This window comes from Callorhinus ursinus, unplaced genomic scaffold (assembly GCF_003265705.2).
Source record: "Callorhinus ursinus isolate GAN/ISIS: 27379988/994484 unplaced genomic scaffold, GSC_fseal_2.0 scaffold4, whole genome shotgun sequence".
Classification (NCBI taxonomy): Eukaryota; Metazoa; Chordata; class Mammalia; order Carnivora; family Otariidae; genus Callorhinus; species Callorhinus ursinus.
Genome location: NW_027397066.1, coordinates 5,013,102 through 5,031,298, shown reverse-complemented (window position 1 = coordinate 5,031,298; position 18,197 = coordinate 5,013,102). Strand labels below are relative to the sequence as shown.

General features: G+C 52.4%; 1 protein-coding gene across 2 annotated transcripts in view; it reads right to left on the bottom strand.

Moving 5' to 3' along the window:
* The window catches only part of LOC112835747 (janus kinase and microtubule-interacting protein 1), a 253,704-nt gene that overhangs the window by 45,079 nt on the left and 190,428 nt on the right, over window positions 1–18,197 (bottom strand). Inside the window, exons 9-10 of one of the 2 annotated variants that reach the window (XM_073891400.1) lie at window positions 17,517–17,641; window positions 10,915–12,988 (exon numbers count right to left, since the gene is read on the bottom strand). In XM_073891400.1, the coding sequence (XP_073747501.1) occupies window positions 12,743–12,988; window positions 17,517–17,641 (371 nt within the window). In that variant the 3' untranslated portion in view covers window positions 10,915–12,742. Of the gene's footprint in view, window positions 1–10,914; window positions 12,989–17,516; window positions 17,642–18,197 lie in introns of those variants that run through there. The other variant, XM_073891401.1, reaches the window with a different exon arrangement.

Below are 18,197 nucleotides of genomic sequence, written 5' to 3'. Positions count from 1 at the left end.
CATGTTGGGATTTGTACCCTTAGAAAAGGACCACGCAGAGCTCTCTCACCCCTTCCATGGTGTGCAGACACAGCCAGAAGTCAGCAACCATCCCCCCAGAGCCCAACCATGTTGGCACCCTGATCTCAGACTTTCAGAATGATGAGAAATATACTCCCGTTGTTTATAAGCCCCCAATCCATGGGATTCTGTTACAACAGCCCCAATGGACTGAGACAACTCAGGGGTTGGAAAATGGGCAGGAAACTGAGAAGCCGGCATTAATTCCTTTACAAGTCAGGAAAGTACATTTCATTAGGAATCACTTCCCTATATCATATACTCATCTGAAGTTCATTTTATTTCTCAAATGGCAAGTTCCTTTTGAGAGAGAAGGTCAGCACGCTCTAGCTGCCTGGATGTGAGGATGGGTTCTAGGAGGGCGTGGTCAGACCGTCGGGGTCAAAGGCCCCTGTAGCCCCCCACCCCCAGCAGCCCTGGAAGCTGTCCCTTCGGGAGGCCATTCAAGGAGCCCTGGAGCTCCCCTATCCCTCCCGCAGGAACCTCTGACACCTGTGTCCCTAGCCGATGGGACAAAGCCCTGGACAGTAAGTCACAAGCCCCGTGCTGGAGTCACCACATGCCTCTGGCTTCCAGGTCCCTCATCTGTCTCCTGGACAATGACAGTGGACAGCATCTAAGTTCCTGGGTTCTCAGAGCGTCCAGGGCTGCCCCTGTTGTCCCCATAGCCCATGGCAGGGAGTTGGCCTGCTTATATAGCCATCTCTCCCCCAGAGGTCCTTTCTTCCTCTTCTCTGCTCCCTGGCACCTCAGAGGAACTAGGTAAAGGTTTGGGGAATAAGTGAGGGATTGAACAAATGGGAGTGACAGATGGAGCCAATATCGAGACAGAAAATGTGACCCAGAGCAGCTTGGTACATCCTCCGCTCTGACTGATGAGTAAAAGCCGCAGCCTAGTTAATACCTGGGAGAATCTCCTGGAATCCCCCAGTGGAGGAAGGACCTCTGCCCTCCTAGGGCATGCAGGGGTGGAGGATGAGAGAGGAGCAGGGTGGGTCCATGCCCTTGAAGAGGACATAGCCTGGCAGGGAAACAGACTGGTGACAAGCAGCAGAACAAGGTGGCTGGGGCAAGGCTCATCGGCACAGTGGGTAGCGGAGGCTGGGGAGGCAAGTGCGTGGGGTGGCAGGGTCTGGCCCAATTCATCTACTCCTTATGAAAACCTACTTTACCAGGAGGGAACCTGAGACACCGGCCCAAGGCCCCACGGCTGGTAAATGGTGTGGCTGGAATTCACACCCAGGCACATCTGGCCCCATCACCTGTTCTCAGATTTATAAAATAAATCTTCATAAAAGTTGAGTGGCTCCATCACCTGAGCCTGTATGATGAGGTGCTGGGGGCTGAGAATTTTGAAGTCCTTCTGGTGAAGCAGAAGGATTTTCCTGGGTCGTTGGAGCCCCCAGCCCCCACTGCATAAGGGAGCCAAAGCAGAGAGCAGAAGGTTCCTTAGGAAGCCACGTCCTGATGAGACAGCCTGGCAATGGCAAGACACCCTAATCTTCCTTCCAGTGCCATTTGTGATTCAGCTCATCACATGGATTCCCCAGGGGCTGAGTCAGCCGCTGGTCCCCAGGTCCTGGCTAAGGCCAAACCCTGAAGATGCACGTCACCTTCCTCCACAACCTCTTCCCCAGCATATTCATCCAGACAGAGCTCCGGGGAAGGGAAAACCCCACAGTGCATTCACAGGTGTGCTTCATGGCCCTGAGCGCCAAGCATCTGTACACTCAGTGACTCCCAGAGTGGCCCAATGAGCAAAGCAAGCCCCGGAATGTTCCGGAGCAGCCCGCCCAGGGAGGCCCAGTGCAGCCTTGCCCAGGTCTCCTGACTCCTTACCAGGCTCTTCCTCTCCATCTCAGTGGCTCTTCTTAATCATGGAGGGAAATTCAGACTTTTGTTGAGTATCTACTAGGTGTCTAGGCTGTGACTGACCTTGGCCAGCTAATCTCCTGTCTGTGTTTTCATGTGCTCTGCTGGTTATTCTGCCTGGTCACATTCTCTGGGCCCCAGGAGGCCGACTCCTAAGGATGGGCCCGAGGAGGTTGATTCAAGAATAATCCTTGCCTTGGTCTCTGGCTTCCTGCCAATGAGAGATGCAGGCAGGAGTCTGGGGAGAGGGAAGAAAGAAGGTTGCAGAATTTATTCTCCATCCCATCAAGAGGTTGGGCCGATGCAGGGCGGGCTCCTCTACCCACTTTCCACCAGCTTCTGGGGCAGCAGTGCCCTCTCCTTGCTCCGTAGCCCTTGGGTGGTAACGGCTTCCTGCTCTTGCCCTCCTCTGTCCCCTCACCCCAACAGCAAATACACCCCCTCCAATCACCCACTTGGGGATGTCGCCTCTTTCCTGCCAGAACCAGGGTGTGAGATGAAGAAGCTGAACTGTGTAGCCTCTAAGACTTGGCCTTCTTTTCCTGTTGACCCAAATTCTACCAGCCAGACAGTTTTGTGGTCAAGCCCCCTTTAGGGGTGCAGAGATGGGGAGAGGAACTCAACGCCCATCACCTCCCGCTCCCAGGAATAGGTGAGTGCAGCCAGGGAAGACGCACAGATGGAACAAGCAGTTCTCTGGAAGAAAAGATCTAAAGAGCCATGTGAGTACAGAGAGGCAGGGCAGCTGGGTCTATGGAGGCCAGGCTCCCTGGCCCCCCAGCCCTGGGGCCTCTCGCATGACAGCCACTGGCTCTTGCAGCAAAGCAGCTTCCTCCTGTGTCCTCCAAGGTCCAGGTCACTCCCTCTGAAGCCCTTGCATGCAGCTGTGTCCGGACTCGAACCTAACACTCCTCTGGTTGCAGGGGATGGGGAACACCCCGGGAAATGTCAGCTGGATCTGTCCCTCTGAGAGACCAATAGTGTCAGGACCGCTCTACGGGCATCCCAACTTTGAAAACCCAAACTTAGAAAGTCTAAAAGTATGAGTTATCAGCCAGGCCAGCAGCGAGCCGCGTCAGCCAGCTGAATTCACCATCTGCTAGTCGCTGCACAAGATGGCGTGGAGCCAGATGCTGCCATTATATCACTTCTTCCAGGCTCCCTCACCTCTGTGTACCCATGGGACCTTAAGGCTTCTATTGTTCTGTTCTCTCCTTCAGGTGTGCGGCCCAGTGCTTCATCTTTCTCACCTCAGTGAGCATCCAAAACAGGCAGTCAGTAAAAGTCAGGAAGTAAGTGAATGAGTGAATTAGTGAGTGGGTGAGTGAGTGAGTGAATGGGTGTGTGAATGAATTAATGAATGAGAGGGTGAGAAATGAGTGAGTGAGAGGGAGTGAGTGAATGAATGAGTGGGTGAATGAGTAGTGAGTGAATGAGGGAGTGAGTTAATGAATGAGTGAATGATGAGTGAGCAAATGTGTGAGTGAACAAATGAATAAATGAGTATTGAGTTAATGAATGAGTGAGTGAATGAGTAATGTTAATGAACGAGTGAATGAATGAATCAGTGAATGAGTGATGAGTGAGTGAATGTGTGAGTGGGTGAACGAATGAATAAATGAGTAGTGAGTTAATGAACGAATGAGTGAGTGAATGTCTGAGTGAGTGAATGAGTGACAGTGGATGAGGGATTAAATGAGGGAGTGAATGAGGGCGTGAGTTAATGAGTGAGTGAGCGAATGAATGAGTGATGAGTGAATGAATGTGTGAGTGACTGAGTGAGTGCTCCTCCAGCATGCAAACTCTGGATGCAGATACAAAGCAAATAAACAGAGTAGCTAGAGAGCAGGCAAGGGGACTCCTTCGTTGTAGAAGGGTCCCAGCTCACATGTAAAGGAATGACGTAACCTGTCAGTTTGTACCCAGTAATGGATCCGTGAATCTGAGTCCTGGCAGCAGCAGATGCCAACATCACAAAAGAAGAGCCAGCCAGACCCACGTCTCCTGAAGGAAGGACATAACACTACCCTGAAGTGTCTAGGAGAAACCCCAGCTCAGCCTGGATCGTACCAAAGCTCTAGGTCCAGGGGTGATGTATGGACACACAGAAGACAGAGCAATGTGGACAACAGCACCGTGAGGACTCAACCAGTAAGAGCCTGCATGGGAACCTGCAGGACAAGCCACCTGCTTCCAGAATATTCCAAGACAAGAAAGATGAGTAGAGTCAAAAAAACATACCACAAGTCCCCACTGAGGGATGAACGGACAAACAAAATATGTCTACTCCGGGGAACGTGTTTCAGCCTTAAACAGGAAGGGCATTCGGCCACACGCTACCCACGGATGAACCTTGCAGACCGGGTCACAAAGGCACAAACGCTGTGTGCTTCCATTCATATGAGGTCCCCGGAGTAATCAGATTCATGGACAGAAGGCAGATGGTGGGTGCCAGGGGCTGGGGGCAGGGGGATGTGGGGAGTGAGTGTTTAACGGGGGGACAGAGCTTCAGTTCGGAAAGATGAGAAAGTTCTGGAGATGGGGTGGAGATGGTTGCACAACAATATGAATACTTATCGGTTAAAATGCTAAATTTTACCACAAAGAGAGACGTATCAGTCAATCAACGTGTAAAGACCTTATTTAGATCCTGATTCAAACAAACTACAAAAAACAATTTAACTATTAATTCATAAGACAATTAGAAACTTGAAGACTGGTTGTTTGACAAAATCAGGGGATTGTTTATTTGAGGTATGATGGCTTTTTAAAATATTTATGAATTCAGTGATAAACTGTCTAGTTTTACTTCAAAAGAATATGTGTGGGGAGAGTGGGCAGGGTACAGATGAAACGAGGTTGTTCTTGAATGAGCTGGTGTTGAAGCTGAGTGACATCTGCATGGGGGCTCCTTTTACTATTCTGTCTACTTTTGTAAATGTTTGTATTTTTCCATAAGAAAATGTTTTCCAAAATGATGCCAATGAATTTCTCTGTGCAGACGAGCATCTTCTTCACAAAATACAAACGTCCCTAGAAACTATCAGCCATTCACCACATAGTGTGAAATAGTTACACACGAGGACTGTCCTAGTCACAGTACAGTAGAGCCACCTGCACTGAGGGAATGACCACTCTGATGGGGGGGGGGAGTGAGGCAAACAGGAATGGGAAACTGAGGCTCAGAGAGGTCCCATCACCTGGGATCCCACAGCACGTGAGCGCAGATCTAGAACAGTCTGTGCCATTCCTAGTCGCTGTCCATGACCCTGCAAACCACCACTGGGAGAATAATCGTCATGATACCGGAAATACCAACGTGAAGCTAAGAAACGTGTCCCTGTATCTAGAAGGGGAAATTTATGGTCCTCATAATAACGGCACAGATAAAGCGTCTGTGTTAAATGCACCAAGGCAGACTGTGTGTAATGAATACCAGTCCTTCCAAAGGAAAGGTTCCAAGATGAAGAGCGGGTCAGAGGTTTCCCTGCCCCACCATCCTGCCCACCTCTGCACCCTCCACCCGCCTTCCCTGTAACACCCTCATGCTGCCCCTCCTACTCCAGGCCCCTGCAATCCCGGGCCCCTTTGCTCCTTCCGCAGCTAAGCAGCTAATGGCAGAGTGTCCTGATATAGGAGGCGTGGGGGTGGGGAGGGGGCGCCGGTGACACTCCAGCTCATCCTCCTGCTCTTCCCTGAGTCCCTTCTTTCCTCTCCCTCCCACCCCCAGAGCAAAAATGAACACAAAACTAATATTTTCCCATCCAACAGAATTTGCTCTACAGACCACCAGATGCAGTGAAATGCGTGCTTGGGAGTACCAAAGAAAATTGAGCAACTAGTTCATGCATTCATTCAACAAACATGGCGTCGCTAGCATGTACCAGCCACTATCCTAGGCGCTAGGAATACGTCTGCAGGACAACCAGTGTTGGGAGTGGTAACAGGTAGTTGGCTCCCGGATGTACTCTGAATATCGGGGGATACACACACATGCGCGCGCGCGCACGCACACACACACACACACACACACACACATACACGAGCAAAAAGGAGAGAGAAAGGGAACAGAAGTTCAGCTTTTCAGCTTTCTTTGCTCTCCTGAATTCCTGCAGAAAGCCACAGGAATTCAGCAAACTCACATCTCAGAACCCTGACAAAGCTGGTGATGGCCCAGGCCACCGGACTAGCCTCTGACAGCTGGAGGGACGGGGGGACACCAGCCTGGCTGACACCTGTTCAGGACACAGCAGGGCCTGGGGTCCCTGCTTCCAGGCTGCTCAGCCAGGTGACCCTACCCCTGCTGCCGGGAGGTCCCAGACCCAGGACATGGGGACAGACAGCCCTTCCCACCCCACCTCCCAACCTTGAGAAGACCATGGGGAAACCATTCCGAGCCTCCTGGAAGATCAAGCATTGAAGACAAAACCACCTGGCCCCCCTGAGGACTGGAATCAGTTACTCCCTTCTGGATGTCTCGGATCAGATCCATCTGGAAAAGCTGGGAGGAAAGCCAAGTGTTGCCAGGAGGCGGAGTGGGGAGGAGGGACACCATCAGAGGGGATGCCAAAGGGGCAGGACCCTCAAGTGGGGCGCTCCTGCCCATAAGGATTACCTTCCACCCCTCGCTCCACTTGGGGTGTGTGGATTTTCTCTGGTGAGTTTTGGATTTGCTCGAAATATTTTATGTCAATGTAAAGATCTTCAAAGAACAGCAAAGGAGGAAGGCAGGGGGACACAAAGCCACCGCTGTCCTCTGCGATGGGCACTCTGAGTATGTGGTCGCTTCCCGCCCTTCCCGCAGTCGGACGCACTCTAGTCCGGCTGGGAGGGTGTAGGAAGTCGGGTTGTTCTGACCTGCTCCTCCTCCTGTGCGTGAGCTTGTGACTCGGGAGGGCCTTTCCTCGTGCTGTCAATGTCCAACGTGTTTGCAAGACTGATTTTGACTGTTCTGAGCAGAGAGGTGTTAAGAGGCGCTGCAAGCTCTGTTTGCCCTCCTGCGTGCCACAGATGACCAGGCCCCCGGGGCCAGGAGAAGGAATCCCGAGAATTCCAAGGAGAACGTGGTGACAGGTGGAGCCGGCCTAACTCGGCCCTCGGCCCAAACCCAGCCTGGCTGGCCAAACCCTAGGCAACCTACAGCCCCAAGTGTGTGAGGACAGATGGTTCGGGTAGCTGGCTTTGGGCTGGTTTTTTACGCAGTCATATCGAAGCTACGGCCCATTAACACAGAGAGGTCAAGTGACTCACCTAGGGACACACAGGTATTGAGCAGCAGCCCTGTGAGTAGGCCCAGGTCCATTGGCTCCTGGTCCAGTGCTCCTTCTCTCCCCTCAGCTTGGTCCTGGGGTGAAGTAGCAGTAAGTTCCTAACATGGGACCGAGGATGCAGGGCTCAGACTACGTGGGGGTAAAAGGAAGGAATGGGTGGCTTTGGTGGGCTGCAGAATCCTAAATATGTCTGTGGGCAGAGACCACCGTCCTGTCTCAGGACTGCTCCCAGGCTCAGGTCTCCCGGCTCCTGAGCCAAGCCCAAAGGTGCATGGGGGCAGGACAAGGCCCCCTAGCACTTCACAAGCTAGAGGGCTGTACTGGGGAGGCATCGTGTGTCCTCCAAAGACCCACTGGGCTCTGCCTGCTGACTTGGCACCTCTGGGTCTGGGTCAGCAAAACATGACACAGAGGCTCCACAGACCCTCTGTGTCGAATCACAAAAAGATACCCCTTGCAGGGGGGTCACAGCCTGCAGGCCTCTGCGAGGAGGGCTGGATTTCATCCCCTTTTGCCCCCGAGCCAGATGCTTTGTTCAGTATACAACCTGAACAACCAGACACAGCAGCCCTGGAAAAGGGGAGAGGGTGGCTGGCTGGCTGGTTCCTGCTACCTGACAGTGAACCGCACCCCCCACCCCCATTAAGTATTCTCTGACTCAGCTCTGCCTACCTCAAATCCAGGACAGCACCAACACAACAGATCCGGAGTAATGGCACGTACCCAATAGTGAACCATGGTTAACAACGGGGGAGCTGGTTACTTAAGGCCACTGGGACATAAGCCATCAGCTTCTGTGTGCCAGCTTCCCCTTGTGTGTGTGTGGTGCAAGAGATTGATTCTTGGGTCTGGTCCAGTGTGAGGCAAACCGCAGGACACCCCAGGCCTGGGGATGGGGATGAGGGAAGTGGCAGCATCAGGAGGCAGCCAGAGTCCAGCTCCCCGCTCCGCACACCCCTCTCCCCACCCCCCAGCCTCGCCCCTGCATCCCAGCTCCAGCAGACAGAGCTGCCAGTCCTAGAGCTGGGCCCCCGAGGGCTTAGGAGCCCAGGGGAGCCCTTAGCTGAGATTTATAGCTTAGGGAGAGTTGCTGTGTGTGTGTGGAGGGGAGAGGGAGGAGGAGAAGGAAGAGACTGGGAGGGGGAGGGGAGGGAGGGGGCATCAGCTCCTGGCAGGAAATCCACCACGGAGCCCCCTGAGCTGGGCAGGACAGCAGAGGAGTGCGGCAGGCCTGCACTGGTGCCCCACAAGCAGACAGACTTGGGACAGAGCCGAGGCTTCTCCACGGGTCTCATCCATAAAGGGCAAGTCATACTGCTCAGCCCAGGGAGCCATGAGAACCCCACGAAGCCTGGCATGGGCCCCTGGCAAAGGGAGAAGTGGATCACAGCTTCCAACAGATGTGTCTTCCATCTCCCAAGGATGCGGAGGCGTGTTACCAGGGACACAAGTCCACATTTGTCCTGTTGACGGTATACAGACCCACAGGATGATTTCCCTCAGAGCTCAGAGCTGGAAGGAGCGTTCTTCAGACCTGTTTCCTTTTATCGGAAAGTCAGCGCCAAGACACCCATGCTGTTCCGCTTTTTGCCTTGACTACCGGGAAGCTCAGAACTCACTTTTCCATTCAGATATCACAGGCCCCCGTGGCCTCGGTGCCCAGTGTGGTTATTCTCTCCGGCTCCCTCTTCAACTATTATTCGGCCCTAAGTTTTCACTCTTCTGTAATACAGAGTCTTTCTATTGTATCTTTGTCTTTTATTTTAGGTCTCGCGAGCTCCTTCCTGGAAGCAGAGAGGAACACATGTGGCATGCACAGGGTGGGGGGCATGGATCACAAGGGAACAGACGCGAGGACCCTCATGCCAGGGGCAAGGAAAACTGATTTCAGAGTCAGAGCCCTACAGACTGGGACTCAAATCCTGAATCTAGCAGTTTGGGTCTGTGGGAGCCTCCATTTTCTCAGCCACAAAATGGGCATAAACCCCCCTCCCTCACAGGGTGGACAGTGAAGAAGTTCGGAGACACAGCCCCGGCCTGGAGCCGCAGGTGCAGCTCTGTGTCCTGCCCGACTCCAGCAACAGGAAGGTTGATGCTGTCCCCCGACTTTCACCAGTGAAGAATTTAACAACAGAAATAATCATAGTTTACCCAGCGAGGGGGCTCTGCGCTTGATGACTCACTGAATTGCCTCCTTTAAGTGTCCCCATTTTACAGATAAGAACGCTGAGGCCCCAGGAGCTAAACTTGCCTGAGGCCATACAGAGAGCAAAGGGCAGGCTGCTGGAGCCGACCCTGATCCACCGTGTCACTGCTCCCAAGGATGGCTGGCAGGCACAGCAGACCAGAGGGCAAACGCTGGGAGGCAGGACTGACGGGCTGCTCAGAGAACAACGTGTCTGTCCGAGTGTTGCTGCTGACAGTGTATCAGCATCTCTGGAAGGATTCCTAAAATACTGGGACCTGTTTGCCTCTGCAGAAGGGAACTGGGGACAAGGAAGAAATTTGCACTGGGCACACTTCTGCGCCTTCCAAATTTTGAAGAGTGAAAATGTCTTACTCATACTAACGTGCGTAAGTAAAGAAGAAAGTCACAGTAGGATTGCAAAAAGATAGCACCTTCTTTCTGGCACCTTCCATCCCAGGATTACAGAAAGACAAGTATGTACACCCCATTTCCTACCCCTGACCCCACCCCAGGCCTTGGCACATGTGGCTGCCCGGGTCTGCAAGTCCTTCCTCCTTGGCTGACCCCTGCTCATCTCCAGGACCCATCCCAGTTGACACCTCCTTCAGGAAGTCCTCACTGACCCTTCGCTGGTTAGCCACAGCTTTGTGCCCCCTGATCCTGTGCTCTCCCTCCCTGCTGCCCGCGGCCCATGCCATGCAGTCTCAATCGATCTGCACATCCGCCCACCCGGAGCCTGGAGGATGGGAACCAGGAATGAGACCCCTGCGACCCATCTCCCAGCCCTTCACCTGCCCCAGCAGTTGCCCAGGGAAGTGTCTGCTGAGCAGAACCTCTGCCACTCAAGCAAAATGCCTCCCAGGAGAGCAGGACAATGAATCAGGCAGCAGGGAGACACAGACTCACTGCCCTTAACGTTTTCTGCCGCTTGGCCACGGGCCAGGCCAACCCTCTCATCTGATTTAAAGCCCAGGTGGGGCCCTTTCACAGTCGTGGGGGAGGGGACGTGCATTACCTCGCTTGGGTGCGGGGCTTCCGCGCTGCAGAGCCTGGCCAGACGGTCCCATAGAAGGCCACCATTGTCGCTCGCTGACAGCCAGGCTGACAAATTGTTTTCTGCCGCAGCAGCCCGGGCTGGCCCATCTGGCTGCTCTCTGGAGGTCAGGTCACTCATGGTGGCCTTCTGGTGCGGGGGATGGCCTGACACCAGCTCCCGCATGCCGAGTTCCTGCCCAACCCCGCTCAGCCTCCCGAGCAGATACAGCCTCCACGCCCAGGGGCATCTGACCGGACTGAGGGGGTGGCCCTGTCCAAGGGCTGGGGTCTGTGGTTGAGGCGAAGAAAATGCCAGAGTCCTCCATCCGCCATCACAAAAGTGCCCCCAGGGGATCACGGCACGAAGCAATGACCCAGCTTGAGGTGACCCAAAGCGCCAGCCCCAGGCAGGAGCGCGTTGCTGGGTGAATAAGCGGTTTCTGGCTTTGGAACATGATTTATTACGGAATCACCATGTGAGGCTGCGAAGATCGCCTTGGCTTCCAGTTATGGGCTCCCCCAGCCACCTCTCCACCAAGGCCCCGTATCTGAGCCGAAGCAGGGGGTGGGGAGCACTCCAGGGTCAGGACACAGGGCACCCGAACCCGGAGATGGTTCACCCCTGGAGGGGGCGGCCTGGCAGGCATCCGGCTGGCTTAGCAGGGCGGAGCAGCTGGCTGGGCCCTCGCTTCACTGGTTAGATACTCTCTTCATCACATTCCCGATGCTCGAAGCTGATGGCGTTGCCCCAAAATAAAGGTGGGAAAGGCGCCAAAGGAGGAGGTCACACACCAGCGTTAGTGATTACTGGCGATCCATTTGTTTCTGTCACTGTGGTGTGGTCAGGTGTATAAGATGTCAACACTACGAGAAGCTAGGTGAAGGGTATGTGGGAACTCTCTGCACTTTTCAATGTAAAAGTAAAACTACATTAAAATAAAATCTTCACGCTTTGGCTGCTACCCTGAGAGTCCTAGGTTTCTTGTTCTGGTACCTCCCTGACCCTCAGTGACCAGAGCTTCCAGGAGGGAACAGCACTGGGAAGGTAACCCTGACCTTTGCCTCAAACCCCTCACCAGCCCCTTTCTAAAGACAGAGATGATGTCTCTGATTGAGACTGCGGACAGGATCTGAGCATATGTGGTCCAAGCTCCCGTGATTCTCTCGTTGGGTAGCCTGCCCTTGGGAGGGATGCGTTTTCCTTCTACCCCTGAGTCCTACACCCAGGTCAGGGCATGAGTCCTGTTCTCAGGGGCTTGCAGCTGGCTTGGCAAGGGGTTGCTCTGCACACTTCTTCAATGACACGCCCAAAGTTCAGTCTCATGACTCAGAGACTTGCACATGCTGTTCCCATTGACTGTGACACCCTTCTCTACCTCACCCTTGTGTTGAACACCTCAGTGGGCCTAGGGGCTCTCTCAGGGCTTCCCTCCTGAATGACCTTTATTCTCCGAAGCCAGGCAGAAAGGGCCCTTCCCTCTGTCTCACGTCTCATGGCACTCTTAACCATGGGCTGCACAGAGCTTTGTTTGTCCCTGTGTCCCATTGCCCTCTGAGCTCCCGGGGCGGGGAGTCACCCCCTCACCCTCCACATTATATTTCCTGGCATTTGTGGGATATCAACAAGTGTCTGTTGAATGATCGGGCTTATTAGAAAGTTCTGGTTGGTTTTAATGTTTTAAAATGTCAAATATATAATTACTTAAATTAAGCCTGTCTGTTAGTAGACAAAAATCTTCTAAAACATGGGGAAGGTCCCTGAGGGCAGGAACATAACAAAAGAGTTCTCTGCTGCTGGCAATGTTAGGAGCTATCGGACCAGTCCAGGGCTTCCCAACCCCAGCACTGTTGACATTGGGTTGGAAATCGCTGTTGTAGGATGCTGTCTTGTGCATCGTGGGATGTGTAACAGCATCCCTGGCCTCTGCCCACTAGAAGCCAGGAGCACTTCCCTGTTGGGACGACAAAAAATGTCTCTGGACCTTGCCAAATTTTTCCCTGCTTGGGAAAAATCATGCCCAGTGGAGAACCATCGGACCTGTCATTCAATAGGTTTTGGTACAGTAAATACTCTCTCTGCTGCCTTGACATTAGCCAAAGCCGAAGCCCTCAGAATGTACGAGCTCCTTCCAGCATTTCTCCCAAGCTCTGACAACCAACACGGATCCCCCCACCGCCCAAGCCAAAGGCAAAACCACTTGCCACTGAATGAGGGCTTTGATTGCTACCAATTTCTTAAAGCAGTGTCTGAAGGTTCTGCTTCAAATATTTATGGAGTCTACGAAATGGCCCCAGAGCATGAGAGGTTCTATTAAATTTATAACTCCAGTGGTGATTTATTGACCTGGGAATTGCTGCAAATGCTTTGTTGAAGCTCTTTGTGGAAAGCCAGGATCCTTGCAGGACTCAGGAGCTCAGAGGGTGGCGAGAGGCCATCAGCTCGGGGGATGGGACAGGACAGTCCACCTTCTTCTTGCAGGTGCTGTGTGGGGAGTGCTGGTTCTGAGGTGGCTTCAGCTGGGCACACTCCAGGAGCAGACGTCCACCCCGAGGGCAGGGGAAGCTGGAGGCAAGAGCAGAATGAAATGATCTCTGCTTCTACATGTTCATAAAAGCCCCCGATCCCACATTCGTCCAGGGAAGAGACGGCAATGATGAGGAATATGTATTGATCACTTTCCAGGCCTCCCACCAGGGCTCCCCCTGCATTGCTCATTTCCTTCTATGACAGTTCAACGAGGCACACAATGCCATCATGGTGCCGCGGGTGAGGAGCCAGGGCTGGGGGGTGGCTCCCACCACATCACCCAGCAGGTGTCTGCCAAGAGGGTTGCTGATGGCTGTCCCCACAGAGCAGGGGTCCGCTCTAAGGTTTCTTGTTCGCAGGGTCGAGAGATGGTGACTGTCCCATCAGAAGGAAATCGGCATCAACGGGATGCCAACCTCATGCCCAGCACTGCCCAAGGCTCTTCTCAACGAACTGGTTCACCCGTCTCCATGGAATCCTCCCGCCAGATGGCCATCAGGCCCGCACGACGGATGAGGAACCCGGTGCCTGTTTCACACACTCTAAATAGCTTACCTACATCTATGCCGCTCTGGCGAGACTAGCTCAATGCTCAAACCCAAGCCACCCAATCTCCTCAAGACCCCACTCTTCCTGGAGCTTCCCCAGCAGCTTCTATACGGTCTCAGCCCTTCATGCCCAGCATCCCCCGTTTATCATACGCCTTCCCTGCAAATGACAGGAAGGAAGGACCCCTGTGCTCAGCAGTGCAAGTGCTACTTCCATCCCTGCTCAGTGCCCTGGCTGACAGACTAGCGGTCTGTGCCTCAGTGGTCAGACAGGTGGAATGGCGCACACTTCTCCGGCGACCCCAGGGGGGCAATGACCGTGCGCAATGGTGCACGCTCAGCACCCTCTCAGTGCCAGCAGTGGACGATGGCTGAGAAAGGCAGAGCGCGAAAGGAGAGGGGGTGAGGGTCGCCGAGCACCGCCCTGCGGGCCCTGCCTGGACCAGCCCCTCCCCCAGGGTGCTCCCCACCCAGCGGTACAGGCAGACAGACACATGTACAGCAATGCTGCAGAGATGGAGCCGGAAGAGAGGCCCATGCAGCCGCCGGGGAGCACCCAGGAGGGAAGCACCCACTGCACACTGAGGAGTAGGAAGGCCTCCTGGAGGAGGCGGTGTCTGAGCCAGACTTTGGGGAAGGAGCGGGATTCTGCGGTGTTAAAAACTGAAGGTCATTCCATGTAGAGTAATGTACGCACTGAATGCAAACAGCGACTTAAGGAACCTGGACTTATCCTAATAAGAATAGTTTAAACCTTAGGAAACCACAGATTTTGTAGGACGGGGGCGTATTTCATATGGTTCAACCCACGATGGTGAACATTCATTGAGCTCCTGTGATGGGCCAGGTATCATGCTAAGCAATGTATGCATATTGATTCATTCAGTCTTGAACCCAAAGAGGTAACTAGTATTATTATCCTATTACACAGATGAAGAAACAGAGGGCCAGAGAGGTTAAGTGACTTGCCTATGGCCACACAGCCAATAGGAGGCAAAGTCAGGATGTGAGCCCAGGCCACAGGACCCCCGAGCCCGCACTGTTCACCATTACAGTCTGCTGTTAAACACAGGATGGATGAGGGGTCTTCGGTGACCCAGTGACAGGATCAGGGTAATGTGACATAGGGACAAATATTTCTTCAATCACCAAAGGTTTACCAGCCTTTTCAGGATATTTTTGTGTATTTTCAGGCTCCCTTCGGGTTTTTTTTTTTTTTTTTTTTGTGGTCTAAGCTCAACCATAAAATAATAGAATTGCGACATGTGACAAATTTAGTTACTGTCCTTCAAAAATGACCTCATTTTGCTGACGGGTCACTGATCCCCTGGTGCAATTACTTAACAAACTCATTTTCCCCGTAGGAAGCTGTTGCCCCGAGCCAGCCTGGATCCATGGCTTGCAATCTGTTTTTCTGCAAGGCAGAGGGCTCTGTTCCTCAATGTCCTTTACGACTGAGCAAAAGCACAACTGAGCAGGGGAGTGACAGTGCTGTGCTGGGGGGTGAGAGCGAAGTGCCCATGTGACCCTCTAGAGAAAGAGCCCACCAGCCTCTCTCTAATTACTCAGGAAGGCCCCCCACAGCCAAGTGCTGGGTGAAGCATGGAAACAGAAATGTCGACATTGACATTCCCTCATCTTGCTGCAAAGGCCCAAAAACGTCCTGTGGGCTGGAAATTCTGCCCAACAAAGGAAGGGTTTTCATCCAGTGGCATCCTACAGGCGTGGTGATGACTTTGGAGAAAGTTAAAGAATAATGGAGAAACCTGGGACCATATGAGTGTTAGGGTGCACTTTTGGTTCATTCATTCATGCAAGTTCTGCTCCGACCACGTCCTTGAGACAGAAGCTGTCGTTTTCTGGCCAGCACCACTTAGAGCACACCTTTGAGGGTTTTTTTCTCACACTGAATTCCAGACTGGGCTGCACTGGAGGTAGGAGGGACTGCTCCCATCCCCCCAGGGAAGGCCCCACTCGATCTGTCCACACCAGCTTCAGAGCCAGGCTGCCTGGGCTGGACCCCGGCGCTGCTGCTTACTAACTGTGTACCCCCTCTGCTCCTCACCTTCTTTCATAGGGAAAGGGGGTTAATGCTGATTCCTATTTTGTAGGCCCCTCATGAGGACTGGAAAAGCCAGTGCATTGTACATAGTAAGCAAGCATTGAAGAAGCGGGAGTGGGGGTTTTCTTTCCCATTGCTGTTCTCATCCACACCATCACTGGGATCTCCTAGACTCCTCTGTACACTTTCTCAGGTTGTGCCATAGCCACGTTTAACGGCTCGCAGCTCCCCCAACCCCTGAGGAGCACTCACCCCTCTGTCTTGACGGGCATTGTTCCCTTTGTTGAGAATACCTCCCACCTGCTTGTGATAAGCCAGGCCAAAGATTAAAAGTCAGAGGTAATTTTCCTAGAAAGAGACCAGAGCTGGAAAGAAAGTTCTCATTCCTAGGCAATAAACCTGTAGACGAGGAATTTAAAATGAAAGTCACCAGTCAGGGGGGAAAAAAAGGTTTAAGAAGGTCAATAGCGATAGCTAACATTTATTGAATGTGTGTCTCTTGCACCCGGCAGAATAGTAAGCACATTATGATTCCACTGAACTGTCTCAACAATTCCAAGAGGTAAATATTGTCCTCAGGTTTTATTTTTTTAAAGGTTTTACTTATTTGAGAGAGAGAAAGCACAAGTTGGGGGGAGGGGCAGAAGGAGAGAGAGACAGAAGCAGGCTCCCTGCTCAGCAGGGAGCCTGACGTGGGGCTCGACCCTGGGACCCTGAGATCATGACCTAAGCCAAAGGCAGACGCTTCACTGACTGAGCCACCCAGGTGCCCCTCTCTCCAGCTTTTAGATAAAAAATTAATATAATCATGGAGGCAGGAGAGAAGCCCCAGGAATGGCCAGTAGAAGGAAACAAATAAAGTGCTAAGAATAAGATCAGTTGCCTCCTGAGTCATGGCTGCTTTTTTTTTTTTTTCCTCTTCAGCATCTCTCTTGTTCAGACACACATTCTGCCCTGCTTCCCTGATTTTGTGCTCATACTAGCAGTAGGCGGTATTAGCCCCATGTCACAGACGAGGAGGCGGAAACACAGACACGTTAAGTAATCTGCCCACCATCACACCAAACTACAGCTCGGATTTGAACTCAGGCCTATCAGAGTCCACACCTCATAAGTAAAATATATTTTCTCTGGGAAAAGAGAAGGCTGCTTGGGCTGCATCTGATTAGGACATTTTGGACCAAACCTCCAGTAAGTACCAGAAAAGCTGGACAGAACATAACACAGCATCTATTTAAACCATCCAAGAGCTACCAATATGGTCAGGATCTGAGGGACTTAAATGGAAAACAGGAGACAAGCCGGAGTAGCTTGCATGGCTGTGGAGACCGTATTTCCCTCGAGGTGAGGGCAGAGCTGGTGGTGGCTGAGAGGCAGAAGGCTAAGCAGAGCTTCTGAGAGCCTCATGGGACCGACAAGGGCCACAGACAAAAGATGCTAATAAACACTACAGGCTTCTGGTCGGGACCCCAAAAGGCTGTGCCCAAGGAGTAAGAGTGAACAGGAAGGAAAGCAGACCTCTCAAGTACTGAAACTCATCTCTGAACCAGCTGTGACATGAGGAATTGTCTCTGTCCTGGCCTCATCACCTGTCACAAGCAAAAGGAAGCCCATTCTGGATGAAGACATTATCAACCTCAAATGATGTCTTCAAGTTTTCACACATGATGTCCAGCTCTCGATGAAAAATAACCAGACACAGAACACACGACTTGACCAAACCCACAAATTAAAAAAAGGATAACAGACAGAGACCAGGAGGGGAAACCAAGGGGTCTGTCTCTGTGGGGCTGGGCATTTCCCAGTTCTCAACCTGGTGATGGTTTTCTGGGCATTACTCCATGATAATTTGTTGATCCGTACACTTAAAAGTTAGGTCCCTTTCCGTATGTGTGTTACACTTTTAATAAAAAAAAAGCTGATCTAAGAAATTACATGACTGGTGGCCTCTTACCTTCAGAGAATGCAGTCGAGCCGTCTGTGCTGGCCATTCAGCCTCGGGAAGAGGCCAGGACTCTGAATGCAAAGGTCTTTGGATGATGATACTGTCCATTTTGGGATTCAGGAGGTATTTCTGAGCTAGAAGAGAGTATTCTCAGTCAAGCCTCAACCCAGAAATCTATTCTAAAAATCAACAAGGCTCTGAGCCTTGGAATAACTTTTTCCAGTCTCTGTTATTCCGAGATCCCCACATCCCATGACAGAGGCCCTCTCGGGTATCCTCGAACTCTCCAGTGCTTCATTCATACCCCTCTGATGGTCCTGCTATGGTCATGGTTATCCTAGAAAACTGCCTGCCTGCCTCACCTTTCCTTCCCCAGCTGCCAGCTCATTCAATACAGGAACCACCACCTCTGCAAGCCGACCCATCTTTGTAAACCCTGAAACACCTACAGGGGATCTGGTACACAGCAGTTTTCCAGAAATGTTGACTGTACAAATAACTCAATCAATCTAGCACATTTCCTTCTTTTAAAGGTGTGGAAGCTGAGCCCAGAGAAGGAAGGACACTGGCACAAATTATTGGCAGATGCAGGACCAAGTGGAATTATGCCCTTCCAACCGTGAAAACGGATGCTCACCCAGACTGCAAGGATAGGAGAGGAAGGTACAAGAGGACAGGTCCAGCCTGGCC